The following is a 16,709-nucleotide window of genomic DNA, read 5'->3' on the forward strand; positions in this document are numbered from 1 at the left end:
GAGAAAGAGATTTATATTTATATATACGCATACACATACATGCACACACACACACAAACAGACTCTCAGTCCTTCTTACATTCTATAGGGTTTTAGAATAATGTCTTTGGACCCTTATTCATTTTCTGTAGAATTTCACTCGTTTCATTCTTGCTAAATTTTCCAAGACTTTCTTATATGAGAATAATCCCTATTTAAAATGCCATAACCAAGAGTGACATCCTTGCCAAAAGAAATGTGGTTTACATAATGAAATTCACCTTAATCAGCTACTTGTAAATGGCACTTTTCAACAAATCCAAATGAACAGTAAAAATGATTTATTTGATAGTAACAGCTTGTATTAGCTGTGCACTTTCAATTCCTTAGCACCTCCAATGTGCAAGAAAATCACCAGGCAAAAATCAAGGTAATATCTGTGAGTGCATGAAAGCCTCCAGGTTCAAATGTCAGGGGAAAATGCACAAGAGTAGGGAAAAATGCATCAGAAATAAAGTTTGCAAATGGATTTAACTTTTCTAGTCTGGGAAGGAAAGCAGAGTAAAAATAAATTGGTATCTAATTTTGTCCATGCATTCATTACATGTTTTAGCCTGGAGGTTTCTAGTGCTGATTTATCCTAAAGACTTTTAAAAGGCAACAGATGTAGCTTAGATTGAGAATATCAAGCAATAACATTTGCATTCTGCAAAGGGTAATTACTCGAGTTCACTGCAATTAAGTGACATCTATGCTGTTTCATTTCTGGATGCAACTCACTGTATTGGCTTTCATCATGAACTCCGCTTATCCTTCCGTCAGGAAGGATTTGAAGGTGAAACCCGATGCCCACGTTGCAGTAAAGCCTCCGCTGCCTCTTGATTCCTAGCAAATAGTCGCTCTCCCAGTTCACCTCGGATCTCTCCCCTGACATCCCAGCAATGGACCTGGACAACAGAGACTCCCATCCTCTCTCCAGCAAGGTGCCGTTAGTTCTGCTGACAACTGGATATGATGAAACAATTCCAGAGAGAAAACCCAGAAGAACAAAAGCAGGCAACGTCCAGTGAACGCTGGCTTCGCAGGACATAGTGATGAGGAGTCTTTGTGCTATGGCCATCCGGTTCACCTCCTGGGCACGTGGTCAGAATTAATGGCCCTAAAAATACCTCCCTTCTTGTTTTTCTCCCTTCAGCATGGTGGCAGACGCTTATTTTTGGAAGGCAGATAGGGATTGCTGACATGAAATGAAAGCCTGGGAGCAGTTGGGTTGGAAGCAGAGACAGGCCAGCGGAGCCCAAATTGGTGGAGACCATGTTTTGTAGCTCCTGCTCTCCAGTGGGGCAGCCTGGATATATTTGATTGACCTACCTTTATAGTTCAGGGTCTGTCCCACCCTACGGCATCACTCTGACATCAACAGCTTGCCAAAGGTACACTTGCCGCAGCTGTAACACTAACCTGCTCGCTACTGTCATCCAAGACAGGAGGCCGGAATGAGGTTTCATTGGGCAGTCAGTAGGCCGTATTGAATGCTAAAGGGACAGATCAGTTGGATGGTCAGATATCTCACAGATGGCTTCCTTATTTAGAGAAGAAGGTGTAAAAACAGTCATGGACCTCACCAGAGAGTAATGAAAACTTTGCCAGCCGCTTCCTCAGCAGTGTGTTCACTGAGTTTACATTAGGATCACTTGCACAGAGCATGGCAGTGTTAGGGGAGAATGAATCTTTACACAGCAGGGTTTGTACTTCTTTTCTTCAAGTAGCTAACAAATCCACGGCACCTCTTACTGAGGTAACTAAGTGCAAATAGCAGGCCTGCACCTTCAGGAAGACAGTTTTCATTTTGGCGGCAGTGTTCTTGGCTAGCCTCAAGATTGCTGAGCCATGGCCTATAGCAATAAATGCTGTAGATAGAGAGTTGATGGAAGGTCTCATCCTTTTGCTCAGGCAACAATCCCACTAGCTACATGGGGAGTTTTTACTGAGTCAGGAGTATAGAAGTGGGAATCTGACTTTGCAGCTGACCACTCACTGCACTAATCCATACACATGTCAGTAGCCATGTTGTCCCCTTTGGGACTGCTTGGACAAATAAGGTCTACTCAGAAAAACAAGGATTACTGAAGCAAGTGAAGATCAGAGTATGGGACCTTGGGTCTTTAGGGCTTTGATTCTTCAAATGCTTAAGCAGGTGCCTAGGTTTTATTCATGTGCATACTCAAATATCTGCTAGATTGGACATTTGGTAGCATATTGAAGAGAGAGAAGAAAAAAGACAGCCACTTCCCCTCCTTTTGTACCAGTGTCAGTTTTCAATAAATTGATTTAAAACACAGGCATAGCCTTCCTGTAGCCAATTGTGATAATCTCTCTCTCTCTGTTTTCCTTTAGTGATAGCCAATTTTCAAGAGTATCTCACTTCCTCAGGAGGTTTTGCTTTCATTTTTACCCATTATCCTTTGCTGTTGTTTTAGGTTCTCCTTGACTTGAGAGGTGAGACCACTGTCTTCTTTTGTTTAAATGGCTAATTAGGAGGCCTGATCAAAATCAACCGGGAGGCAGGAGGAAATCAAATTGTGCAAGACTTTTCACAACCCTTAAATTTGCATTTCCCATGTATTTTTCCTCGTGGCTGAAATATATTCTCAGTACTGCACCTGGAAACTTAAAACAATCCCCAACATTTTGGCATGAGACAGCGCATGAATGGATGCCTATTATTAGGTTTTTGATACTTCAAAAGTGTATACATGCACACAGTCTTACTCCTGTGGGTCACAGTTATCAAGGCTTTTTTAAGCTAAAGGCTCTTGCTGGAAGAAACATTCTCAATAATTCATCATCTAGTGGAGTAAGTACAGGGGTGTCAGCAAGAAGGCCTTCCTTCCTACAACTCACTAGGCTTAACTCTTCACAATTATTATTTATTTAGATGAATCCCAATGCCCATATTGTATAGATGGTGCTGCTAATGCTTAGAGCAGCCAGAGTGATTCACAACCAGGGTGCTGCAGCACCCTAGGATGACATGATATCCTTTGAAGGGTGCCAGACAATATTAGTTCTGTTAAATGTGCAAACAACTACACATGAAAGGTTGAGAACCACTGGCTTAAAGAGATTGTATGACCTGCCCACTATTTACAAGTGTAGTCTTAACTACTGTCCAGATCAGTGCTGATTCTGGATTGCTTTACATCGTGCCTAGTCATTTCTACCTGTGCAAAAGTGGGCATAAAATTTCAGCAGGTAACCACTAGACATTTCACACCTGCTTACAACAGTGGCTAATGGCTTTACAAGATGCCCAGGCAATGGAAACGTGGGCCCCACATCCTTATTTTAGAGGGGGATGAGTGACCTGTCCAAACTACCAGAACCAAGACAGCATCAAAACTAGCCTTCCTCATTCCCAAGCCAACATCTTAACTACTAGCTTGTGGTGGCTTCTAGGCATGTTGCTTTATTCCTACTGTCCTGAGATTCTTTGCCTCTAAATGAGAGGAGATTGTATTTACTTAGCATCTTTCTTGTGCCTGGGGGATCTAAAGCATAATTTTAGGTTTTGGTTTTTATTATTATCCCTGTTTTATTAGTTGGGGAAAATGCTGATGCTATTGGTCATTCAGTGGGGTGTTGCACAGCAATATGCTGTGTATTTGCAGTTGGGAGGAAAGTGCATAGCTAGCCTTCCGTAATCCATCACCTTTCTGTCTTCTGCTCCTCAGTCCTGGAGGCAGCCTGGGGTTGAATGAGTCCATGACAAGTTAGAGCAGCCTTAGGCTTTTCTAACTTGTGCTGGCAGATCACTCCCAAAATGACAGTCTGCTGGTTTGCATCATGGGATCTCACTGTCTTCTAGCCCCATCCCTGGCTCTGACACACCCTCTCCTCATTCCCAACCTAGCCAGGAGTGCTCCCATCCAGGCTGCGAGAAGGGCCTGGAGAGAGAAGTGTAGGAATGGTTCATTCAGCTGAATATCCCCCTGCAGTGTGGGAGAACTTGAAGTGCTGCTTAAGGGTAGCTTTCAGGTCAGTGCTGTGAAGGAGAGTTGGATAAGGGCTTGATTCAGACAGTCCAAGTCATTTGTTTGAGTAAATCTTCATGTAGGGGCAAACAGGGGAGTGTATGCTTCGGGGCAACCAATATGGGTTCATTAGAGGCAGGTCCTGTCAGACCAGCCTGGTGGCCTTCTACGGCCAGGTCACAAAATCCTTGGTGTCGTGGTGGACGTAGTCTTTCTAGACTTTAGTAAGGCCTTTGACACTGTCTCTCACCCCATTCTTATTAAAAAATTAGGAGATTGTGGTGTCATTGCCTACACAGTCAATTGGGTCACTAACTGGCTGGAGGGCTGCAGCCAGAGAGTGGTGGTGGATGAGTCATTTTCGACCTGGAGGGATGTGGGCAGTGGGGTCCCCCAGGGCTCGGTCCAGTACAACATCTTCATCAGCGACTTGGATGAGGGGGTGAAAAGCACTTTGTTCAAATTCACAGATGACACTAAGATGTGGTGAGAAGTGGGCATGCTAGAAGGGAAGGACAGGCTGCAAATGGATCTGGACAGGTTACAGGGGTGGGTGGATGAGAATAAGATGGGATTCAATACTGACAAGTGCAGGATACTGCTCCTAGGGAGGAAGAACCAGCAGCATACCTATAGGCTGGAGAACTCCCTTCTCATCAGCACAGAGACAGAAAGGGATCTTGGAGTCATTATCGATTCCAAAATGAACATGGACCGACAGTGTGGGGACGTGGTCAGGAAGGCCAACCGCACCTTGTCATGCATCCACAGATGCATCTCAAGCAGGTCCAAGGAGGTGATCCTCCCCCGCTATATGACATTGGTCAGGCCGCAGTTGGAGTACTGTGTCCAGTTCTGGGCGCTGCACTTCAGGAGGGATGTGGACAGCATTGAGAGGGTCTAGAGGAGGGCCACTCGCATGATCGGGGGCAGCAGGGCAGACCCTATGAGGAAAGTCTACAAGACCTGAACCTGTTCAGCCTCCACAAGAGGAGGCTGAGAAGGGATCTGGTGGCCATCTATAAACTGGCCAAGGGAGACCAGCAGGCAATGGGAGAGTCCCTGTTCCCCCAAGCACTACTGGGAGTAACAAGAAATAACAGCCATAAGTTGATGGAGAGTAGATTCAGGATAGACATCAGGAGGCACTACTTCACAGTCAGGGCAGCTAGGATCTGGAACCAACTTCCAAGGGAAGTGGTGCTCGCTCCTACCCTGGGGGTCTTCAAAGGGAGGCTAGACAGACACCTAGCCGGGGTCACTTGACCCCAGCATTCTTTCCTGCCCATGGCGGGGGGTCGGACTTGATGATCTGCTCAGGTCCCTTCCGACCCTACCTACTATGAACCTATGAAACTAGGTAAGTGAGGATTGGAGAGATCAAATTTACAACCCCCGCTCTACTAATGGGCAAGACAGCTCCAACAGCTCCACTGCAGTGGGTCTGGAATAAAGCAGTATGACCCCAGAACAACCCCAGATTAGTGATTTGTGACTAATGGATTATGCCGCTTTCCTGGCATAAGCTCACTTGTCTGGAAATTAAAGGTCATGCTTTTAAGGTGCCACAAAGCCTGACCTAAGTTGTGTAAAATGACAGGAAAATGTCAAGAAGTCACTGATTCAGCTAAACAAGCTTTGTCTTCTCTAGAGGCTGCCTTTGACTCTGCTTGTAATCTTAACCTGGGATGTATCTTTGCATGGAGAAGAGGCTGTGAGTTTCCTAGACAGCCATATTCACTACCCTTGAGTCATGCACCCAAAGGGAGTTGAAAGGAATTCTGCTTAGATTAAGCGACAAGCCATAGGAACAGCATTTGGACTAAACGCATCCCACAAATGCTAGCATGGCAAAAATCTTACCTTGACCTTATGCCTTTACTCATTTGAGGTTTTGACGTCCAAAAAGGGTTTCTGATGTCAGGAATTCAGTATGATACTCAAAATGTATAGTTCTTTTAAAATCCTGCAGTTTAGACCCATTTTCAAGACTGCTTAGGGAAATCCAGGTACATTTGTGCGTGATCTGACACACATGCCTGGCAAATTTTCTGAAGGTCTTTCAAAGATTAAAGTTTGTGACTTCCATTTTCAAAAGTGCCTTTGGAGCTTACATTTCCTGGAAAGTCCCTTGCTGTTTTGGGGCTTGGGAGGAACAGGTCCCTGCCACCTCCACAGATGGAAAGCAGCACAGAAACAGAGGCTGAGAAACTGCAACTGCTTGCTTATTTTGTGTTTGAGAACCAGGTCAGTAATGGGACAAGAGAGGAAGAGAAGTCACTATACCTGGAAGCTGAATGATATGCCAGGGCAACTAACTGCAGACCCAGGACAGCCCGCTTATGGCTGAAACTACCCAGATATGAGCACTGAGCTCAGGGAAACTGTGCTGAACGAAAGGAGTTGAGTGCAATGAATTGGCAGCAGGTGAAGATACAGCCCCTTGTTGTTCCTTGAGTGACCTGGAGAACCCTGGGGCTCAGTGATCCAAAGAGAACAAGCAAAGGAAAAGGAGTTGGGCGTGCTGTGAAAAAAAAATGGTGCAGTGTTTATTCTTGCTGAGTTCAGTGAAGGCATGTATCAAATAATTTCCCAGGCAGTAACTGTGTTAGGAAACCTTTTGCTTCGTCTGGACTGTTGCAGAAGCTACAGAGCACTGTTCACATCCAGGTGATTAGCCAGATGCTACTCTCAGTCATGCCAGTGTAAGTCCACCGGCTGCTGTGGAGTTGCACTGGATTAGTATGATGGAACAGAGCAGAGTTTGGCTCTGTGATATTGTACAGCTGCCAGGCAAGCTTCACCAGAGGTTTACGCCAACTTGAGGCAGAGGAGCCTCCATGGCAGGAAATTGTACAGGAGAGAACGTCATTGGGGTGCAAAGCACCTGCTGCCTTTCTTGTGCTGGGAGCAGAGTAGACAGATTTTTCGGTGATTTCTGACAACAGAAGCCAGTTTTGCCGTAGTCATCTGCATACGGTGCAGAAGGAACATAAGTGTCTAATACCAATAGCATCTCATCTCTGTGCTGGACCATCCTGTTCTTAGCACAGACTGCAAAAGGACCTCTTGTAAAATTCTTATTGGTTACCTATAGGTGGGTAATCTTTTTTATTCCTGACAGATAAGAATATTTTTAATATACTGTATTTTCTCCCACACGACATGCACTTTTTTCCAAAATTCAGCTGCTAGAAATTAGGGTGCACATCATAATCAAGGAAGTATGATAACAACAGATTCTGCCACTTAAGCCTCTGCCAGGGAAAAGCAAAAGTAAGTAAAGCTGCACATGTGCTGCATGCAGGGCTCCCTACCTGCTAGCTGCAGAAACTTTCTCTTCTCCCTCACCCCTCCCCAAGGAGGAAAGATCTCAAAGAAAAATCTTTTTTCTTCATTCTCTCTTCCAAAAACAAGGTGCATATTCATTTGGGAAGGAAGGAGTGGGGAGACACACAGGTGTTGGATACAAGAAAATACAGTATATTTATCATTATCAACTAGAACAGGTAACTAGATTTTTGAGCCCAGACTGGTATATTTTCATAGCAGTTTTGAAATGCTGTGATAAAGTATGTTTACCCACTGCAACCAATCTATGACTCATTTCCATTTCTCTTTCCTAATCAGGACATCTTAATGGAGCACTGCAGGGACTCACGATGGGTGGTAGGAATTGATATCTTCCATGTAGGGTAGAGGAGATTTAAAAAAATCTGGCTGTGATTGGATATTTCCATTAATTGTGGAGAAGAAGCAGTCCCCTCACAGTTATACCAGCACCTTTCTGTTCAGTGTGCCATAAATTTTCCATAGTCATATGGATGTCATCTACCATTTGTACATGTACTGGGTTTCTTGTATGCAACTCCACATAGATTTGGCTTCTTTTCCTGCGTCTATTGCTCATTAAATCAGCAGATTTTTAACAACCACTTTCCAGTAGGCCCATGGTTGTATCATTTAATTTGTCTCTGAATGGGCAAGAAATATGGATTCCAGAGAATACAGTGCTTTTAGCTTCCTGTTTGAGATTTGTAAAATATTTTGCAAAAATTCTCACCCTTTGCTACTTTGTCAGTTTTATTATTTGCCTGGTGAACAGTGCTGCAGGCCAGAAGCTCAGAGTCAGAGGTGAAGCAAGTTCTTTCAGTGCCCAGGGCAGAGGGGTTGGTGGGGAATTATGCTGACTGCTGGAAAGAGCAGGTGGAGAAGAGAGACGGAGTCTTACCGGCACCCATTCACTTAATTAGGCAGCAGCAGCTACTGCTGAATCTCTAGCAGCATAGGCAGCTCCAGGGGCCACTCCTGAGGCCCTGCTTTCTCCGCCTCCCTGGCACAAGACTGCATATCCCATGGCAAAGCCTTCCAGGGGGAGGGGGAGTCATTCTACCCCCCTCTCCACTGCCCCCTCCCCAAGATCCACTACTGTGCATTGAGCTGCACCTGCCTGGCTCCTATGACTGAGATGTACAGAGCTGTGCCTTCTGTAGCAAAGACTCCTAGGGACAGGGGCTTATACAGTGCCCCCTCTATGTCAGTGCCTGAAGCCTGTGCCCCCTCGAGCCTCCCTCAATTATGCAACTACCCAGAGGGAAGGAGTCTGCGTTTGATAATCCAAGAGGACATACTTTTTTAATTTCCATAAAGATGGTTCTGTCTTTTTTATTCCTGCCCTTTTCTACTTTTCCAATATGCTGTTATGCTGATCAGGGAAGGAAATGTAGTGTGATGCTGGCTAGTGGATGCTGTATCCCAGACACCCATCATTATGCTGTTTAGCAGGAGGGAGCAAAACCCTTCAAGTCTCTGGTATTTAAGGAGTGAGATTTGATATTTAAGTGGAATGCTGGGGTGTAGGTCCTTTCCATTTGGACCAAAGTTTTATGAGGGTTTTCAGCATATCATATGACTCTTACTTTCAGCTGAGCCACTTTACTAATCTTGCATGTGTAGTAAAGCAAGTCCATATCATGTTTTGAGTTTAATTAATATAGCTGGGGCTATCCAAGGTGCAGAACCAATTTAGGTACTCAGTTTGCCTTTGAATTCCATGGAGGATGGGTGTTTAACATCTTATTGTTGATTCAGAGGGGAAGAAAGGCATCACTGTGCAGAGAATTATTGGATAGCCTTTGTGAGCATTTATAGATGTGCTCTGGGAGGTGGGCGCTTTAATTAATGCAGCTCACAGAGCCATGCTAATTAAAAGCACCTGGAACGTCACGTATATCAGTAACCCCATACTGAAAAATAGCAGTGGGACACTTTGGACTAAAACTTGTCAAATAAGCTTTAGCATGAACGACTGTTGCCTCTATGACTGGCGGGGTACCATGGTGGCGAGCGGGGAGCAGACCCCCCGCAGCCACCGCCAGCGGCGTTGGCAGCTACAAGCAGTGAGCAGGCACTGCCTGCAGCTGCCACCTGCAGTGTTGTAGTGGTGAGGGGCGAGCAGGGACCACCCATTGCCGCCGCCGGCAGTTTCAGCAGCGGGGGGGTGAGCAGCGGGTGGTGAGCAGGGACCGCTTGCAGTTGCCAGTGGCCGTGTCGGCAGCAAGAGGGAGTGGTGACCGATGGTCAATCTCAGTGGAGCACGTGCCCCCCCGGTACCTCCCCTACACGTCACCTATGAGCTTCAGTTTAAAGTGCCCCACTGCCATTTTTCAGCACAAGGATGCTGATACACGTGCCGCTGGAGTCTGCTGTAGCATGGTAATTACCACTCTCCAGCAGGCTCGATTAATTGAGTCTGCCCTGATGCGCTGTAATTACAGTGTGTCAGAGCAGCCTCTCTGTATGTGTATAGGAGCCCTGTGCATCAGTGGGCATCAGGCAATTGGTAGTCTTCAACAATCTGCCTCTCAAAAGTCCAGGAGAGGAGGCTGTGAAAGCTGGTTCTGAGGAAAGAGGACAGCTTTCTGAGTCATGCATGAAAAGGTAAATATTTCTTAAGAAAATTCTGAGACTGTTTCAAGTTCATCATCTGCAGAAATGAAACCTGTAGTACTGTATACTAAAACCTATGTTTTTTTTGCCATCTATATGTACAGGGGTTAGGCATACTTACTGATATGTTCAAGAAATTGCCTGTGTCTGAAGGTCTTAAATTTGAACATTTGCCTCTGGTTTGTAGTGCAGTCTTAGAGCATTAGACTGCAATTTTAAAAGTGCAGGGGACTCCTGAATCACTCAAGCAAACCCTAAAAATGTTTCTTATATACTGTCTTCTGCTTTTTGCAGCTAATGGCATTTCCTTCTTTAAAACACATTTTCCCAGTGCAAGACAAGCTATCAAGCTCATATTCAACACCTTAATTAACATCTGTCAGTAGTCTCAAATGTACTAAGAACTAGGACTGTACTAGAGAAGTACTAGGGAATAAGAAAAATAAGACTTCACAAATGTTTCCCTTTTCTCAACGTTTTTAATAAATAGACATAATTTTCTTTGTTGTTTCAGTTAGGCTCCTCCTGCTGGTGGAAAATAGAGCCTTCCCAATTTCTTCTCTTGAAATTATAGCAGTGAAGTTGCAGCTTCCTTTTGCTACAGTTCTCAAAGAACATGTCAAAGCTTTTGCAGGCTCATGCTTTACACTGCCAATAGTATTCTTCTTCTTTCATATGGCTAGAGCAAGCAATGGCAGAGAATTATTTAACATAATTAAAGTTGTATATTGAGATTTGATAACCAGTTAATGACATCTGGACTGGCTAAGTGGATTGCTTCAACCTTCCATGATATTCAAGCTCAGGGCAGAAGTTTACAATGTGGCTCATTGACTGCATCTTACCATATACACAGTTTGACAAGTCCTTGATGCCCCATATGTTCAATAAATTGGCACACCTTCCACATCCCATATGAACACAGTTCAGAATGGTCCAATATTTATGTTGCAGGTGGAAACGTAGAAGTTCGATGGTCAGGTCTATGACCAAATTTTTGTTGGGCACTGTTGCTGCAGACCAGAGTTCATGCCAGCAGCTCTCAACATCCAGACTCTTCAATGAAAGTTGGAGCATGTGGAGCAAAGACTTCCTTGACTTAAGCCTACATCCTGGTGGGGGGGCGATATCTTCATACAGCAGAAGTTTACAGTCAGCTATGATCTTTTTGTACTCTTGAAGTATGGCTGAATCTCTTCTAACCATGCTGGGAGCAATATTCAATAACACTGGCAGTCACGGAAGCGACGTGGATTTTAGAGCATCACTTACTACTCAAATGGCAGTGTTCACCTGTGTGTCGGCCTGTCAGGTGTGAGGGCTTTGGTGCCAGGTGGGAGTGCAGTATTCAGCTATTGAGAAGACCAGGGCCTGGGTCGATCTACAGAGGGTAGGAGCATTGCTTTCCCAAGATATTCCAGCAAGATTCTCGATAATGTTTACCCTCATAACTCTCTTTTTTCCAGTAGTTTCGAGGTGCTGGCAGTAACTGAGAGTTCATTCTAGACTGAGTCCAAGGTACTGTGGATGTTTTTCATGCATTATTTTAATTCTACTAAACTGTACATTTAGCATTTTATTGGCCTGAGAGTTGTTGAGGTGGAAAATGGGAACGGCTGTCTTGGCTGCATTAGGTTTCAAGCACCAAGTTCAGAAACAGTCCTCTAGGATGTGCAGATCATTTTTGAGGACTTTTTCTGTTGCCTCGAAAAAATCACCTTGGGCATGTCTACACATTCATTAATATGCTGTAGTTACTGGGCATTAAGTTTAGTACTTGGTTAACCAAGTACTAAATCAATGCACAGTAACTCACACTACTGTGCAGTTGCACCAGTACACAGGTTTTTAAGTGACACTTACTGCACAGTAGCATATTAACATGGTTTTTGCCCACCATGCTACTGAGCAGTATTATTATACTATTGCGCAGTTAGCATCTCATGTAAACATGCCCCTTGTGTGGCTAATGCAATATCATCATTGTAAATAAATTTATGCAATGCTGTTGGCAATATGTCACTAGTATATAGGTGGAAAAAAATCAGAAAAAGAATATACCCATGAAGGAGACCATCATTTAACACTCACCAGTGGCTCAAATCCTCGCTGAGATGTACCTGGAATCTATGATTTCATAGGAACACGCTTATTAGTGTGAGAGTTGGTCTGCACTTGATGACATATGCCAACTTTAGCAAAAGGTCTTTTCTCCAAACAGTGTCATATGCAGAAGAAAGGTCTATAAATGCTGCACTTGTTTTTAATTTGTACTGAAATCCGACCTCAATGGGACTAATCAGTGCTAATACCTGATCTCGCAGCTTCTGTCTGTCCAAAAGCTGACTTGTAGGGCAGTGTGAAACGGGCCCTATTCGATTCAGATTTGGATTCAGCCTGAATCAGGGACAGCAATTCAATCCGTTGATTCAGATCACTGTCCTTGATTCGATTTGGCCGAATCCGAATCTGAAGATTCAATGCTGATTCGGTGAATCAGCGATTCTGACACAGGCACAGGTTTAAAAGTTATTTTCTACATACCTTGAGGTAGCAGCGTGGCTCATGATCACTGCGGTGCTAGGGCAGATGGAGCATCCCACAGGAGCACGGGGGGCTCTCCAGCGTGCTTGGCAGCAAACCCAGAAGTGGACCGGAAATACTTCTGGTCCACTTCAGGGTCTGCCAGGAAGCACTGTGGGGAAGGACCCCAGGTGCCCCCTAGACCCAGGAGGCACCAGTCGCCGAGCCGGGGGGGCCACGCCCCACCCCCCGCTGTGTGCTCTCCAGTGGACCAGGAAGTGGACCAGAAATGCTTCTGGTCCACTTCCGGGTCTGCTGCCGAGCACACTGGGGAGCCCCCTGTGCTTCTGTGGGATGCTGCATCTGCCCCAGCATCACAGGATTCAGAGTCCTTGCTACTTAGAGGTATGTAGAAAAAACATTTAAAGCTGTATCTATGTCCGAATCGCCGAATCTGCCCGAATCTGTACGAATCAATTTGGAGGGTTCTGAATCGATTCGGAAAGATTAAAGGGTCCTCTGGTTCAATTTGGATTTGGAGATTCGACCACTGAATCAGGCCAAATCTCCACTGAATCGAATCAGGGACCGAAGCTTCACACAGCCCTACTGGTTTGCTCTTTGGGTATGATGGCTTCCACCATAAGTTTCAGACGGGCAAGGATTAACCACTCCATAAGTTAATAAGCCATGAATTTATAAACTTAACACTACAGTCCTTCCTTAATTTAATTTAATTTAATTTAAATTTTCACAAGTTACACAGAGTGTCTGTCATTTCCTCTGGATGTGTGCATGCAGCACCAATATAATTTTTTACCCTTGAGCAAAACTGTAGAGCTAGAAAGTCAACAACAATACCAAGAGAACCCTCATGATCTCTCTTCATGCCTGTAGTTCTCTACAGTCAACCCAACTTCACAAGGAAAGCCTGAGGAAATAGAATGTCTTTAAAATATGTCCCAATGTGCAATGTACAGTGGAGAAGCAAGATCACAATCTGGAATACCTGCCAGGAAAAAAATCCTGTCCCCAACCTCTATGGATCATTGACATAACCCCCTCTCCACTCCACTGCTAATTCCAAATGTTAGGTTAGCACAGAAGGGGAGATGGTCTCTTCCTGTTTTCTTTTTCTTCATTCTGTAGGTGTCCTTACAACACCTACTAAAAAAATGCTTACCAAACAAGGATGGGAGGGTAAGTCCTTGAAGTTATTCCTGAAGTACTCCTGAGAAATGAGACTTGAGCACATGCTTTAGTCATTTGTTAAATTGGGATCTATGAAGATATCTCAGTTCTCTTCTCAAAACAGATTCTTGTGATGTGACAGCTAATAAACTCTAGGCTGTGGTCTCAGACACTTGTCTGTAAAAGTAGCCAAAGACTATTTTCTGAAACCATGAAAATGTCATCCAGATACACTTAAAAAAAAAGAAAGAAAGAAAAACAAAACACCACATCAGCTGAAACAAAGACACAGGGAATGCTTCAGATGAGATCTGTGTTCCTGGAAAATTAGTTGGGTTTTCAGGTGCAGCTACAGCTATCAAACTGTTGTATTTAATGCTCCCAGTCCCCAGGGTGAAAGAGTGGCATAGCATAGGACTCCTGTAATGAGCAGAGTTAGGAATATCCCAGGGATGCTTAGGAGTTCAGAGTTGTTATAGATCTCGCAATGGGAGCCCGGGACACATGTGGAGGAGGCTGGACAGAATGCCAGTGTTGACTCTAGTAACCTAAAGAAACACCAGCAGGTCGGGCTGATAAAGATGACTTTATTATATGCCAAAGGTGAGTTTGGCAATGTTGGAGATCAGATCATGGATTGGGCTGAGAGGCTTGGATTGGCACATCAGGGGGACACATTCTTTGATGATTCTCGCTTTCTCTTCTCTTAGGCTGGAGAAGAGAAGACTGAGGAAGGATTTAATAGCAGCCTTCAACTACCTGAAGGGCAGTTCCAGAGAGGTTGGAGCTAGACTGTTCACAGTGGTGACAGATGACAGAACAAAGAGCAATGGTCTCAAGATGCAGCAAGGGAAGTTTAGTTTAGATATTAGGAAAAACCTTCTGACTAGGAGGGTAGTAAAACACTGGAACAGGTTACCTAGAAAAGCTGTGGAATCTCCATTCTTGGAGGTTTTTAAGACCAAGCTGGACAGAGTCTTGTCTGGGATATAATTGGCGATGGTGCTACTTTGAGCAGGGGGTTGGACTAGATGGTCTCCTGAGGTCCCTCCCAACCCTAATTTTCTATGATTCTATGAAAGCAACAATTTAAATGGCGTGGCTCATGATTAATTAACTAGGTTATCCCCCTCTTGGGTTCAAAATAGGCACAGTTGGTTAGGTGAATTCTAAGCTTTCCTTGAACCACTGTAACCTAACAAGTACTTCCAACCTGAATGATAGCATGAAAGGTGTAGCTGAAAGCAAATAAGAAAGGAGCATGAATAGATCAATATGCCAATACACAGATAAAAGAAATGTAAGCAAGACACTGCTCCTTCTAAGATCCAGCAGAATATGTATTGGGGCAATGTTGGGGCTGTGTTCTGCCCTAGAGAAAGGCAGGGCAGATTCAGCAATCTGACAGATCTCTTCTATCTCTAACTCCTACGATCCTTTAAGTAAAAAGGACAAGTGTATGCCCAAAAGTTTGTCAACAAAGACCTCCTGGCCTCTTGTACATTTCCTGGACCACCACAGCAAAAACAACCTTCCAACCTGTAACTAAGCAAGAGGAAGGTGATTCACTAAACTAGAACGTCAGTATTGATCGGTAGAATCTTAAGAGGGTCCAAGAGGGTGAATGGGACACTGTCCCCAAAAAATTGCCATCCCACTGAAACAGTGAAGACTGCAGAAATGAAACACTTCAGGTTTGGAGAAAAGTACTGAATCACAATGGGACATCTGTAGTAAGTGTTTGCTACAGGTTCCCTGTCAGGGGTCCTAACAGGATGCTCAGCCAGAACTAATTGCCTAGTTGTCCACACCTGCCTGGGGCTGTGATTGGCAACCCTACGCCAGTTAATGAAGCAAGTGGCCACTGCCTGGATCTCCTGATTGGATGCTGGGGAGATCGGCCTCCCAATTTACTTCCACCTGTAGCAGCAGACTGCAAGCTAGCCAGCAGTTTTTCTGATGTTCTGTTTTGGTCAGGCGCTCTGATCCTGTACTTCCGGTTCCCAGACTCCTGACTTTGCTCGACCCAGTTCCTATACTCTGGCTTTTTGGATTTCCCTTTGCAACTGGTAGCTCAGTCTCTGACTTTTGGATATGATTCTTGGAGTACCCTGACTTCAGCTTGGATTCTCAACTCATCCTGCCCCAGCACCAGCTTCTGACTCCTGAGCCGTGACCCTGGACACTGCCCCTGGATTTCCCTTGGGATCTGGTAACTTGACTTCTGAGTCCTAAACCCTCACTGAGCTCATGTTTTGGACTCTGCTTCTGGCACATGCTCTCCCCCAGTGGTCAAACCACTAGGTTATACCACTTACAACCCAACCATTACTCTCCCACCACTGGAGAACAGTCAGAACAAAAATACCTGGGCCTTACTATCAAGTTGCTTGAAATTAGGGGACAATTTATCATGTGAATCTTCACTCAGATAATAACAGAAATTGGCTTAGACAACAGATCTGTAGTGTTGTCCCTCTCTGACCATATAACATGACTTTATTTGAGCTGTCGGAGAATTCCACAGGCTCATTACTGATCATCTGTAATCAGGTTAGCTGAGGACAGCCTCATGACTCTTCCCAGTCCAGAGCAGGCCTATGCCCCTTCCTGTCTTTAATACCCAAATTGCTAGAAATTGGCCATGTTTCCCACCGTGGGGACAGAGAGTCTGTACAGCAGCAACATTAAATGACAACTTCTATCCTTTCAAGTCTGGTTCTCATGGTAGCACATAGGAAATTCTTTAATTCTCTTGATGTCTTTGCTTGTGTATTATCAAAAGGACACGGTCATGATAGATATGTAATTCTTATAGGAGATCGGTGAGTACCAAATGTAGGAAACTATAACCGGTCAAGGGATTCTTCACTTATGCAGTGGAAATATCATGACTAGGAAAGTAAAGAATCCTACCAGAGGAGAAATTACCTTTGGATCTACAGTTCATCAATAACACACAGCAACATAAAATATAAGGTCAGAGCAACAGGCAATGTTAGTGCAAAAATCTGATGGCCACTGAGTTCAGTA

At 44.6% G+C, this 16,709-nt stretch overlaps 1 protein-coding gene across 1 annotated transcript in view; it reads right to left on the reverse strand.

The window, feature by feature from the left end:
- The window catches only part of FGF6 (fibroblast growth factor 6), a 3,586-nt gene extending 2,427 nt beyond the window's left edge, over nt 1-1,159 (reverse strand). The window contains exon 1 of the mRNA XM_006027808.1: nt 760-1,159. Within this exon, the coding sequence (XP_006027870.1) occupies nt 760-1,099 (340 nt within the window). The 5' untranslated portion in view covers nt 1,100-1,159. The remainder of the gene's footprint in view (nt 1-759) is intronic.
- Nucleotides 1,160-16,709: the final 15,550 nt, after the last annotated feature.

This window comes from Alligator sinensis, unplaced genomic scaffold (genome assembly GCF_000455745.1).
Source record: "Alligator sinensis unplaced genomic scaffold, ASM45574v1 scaffold177_1, whole genome shotgun sequence".
NCBI lineage: Eukaryota > Metazoa > Chordata > Crocodylia > Alligatoridae > Alligator > Alligator sinensis.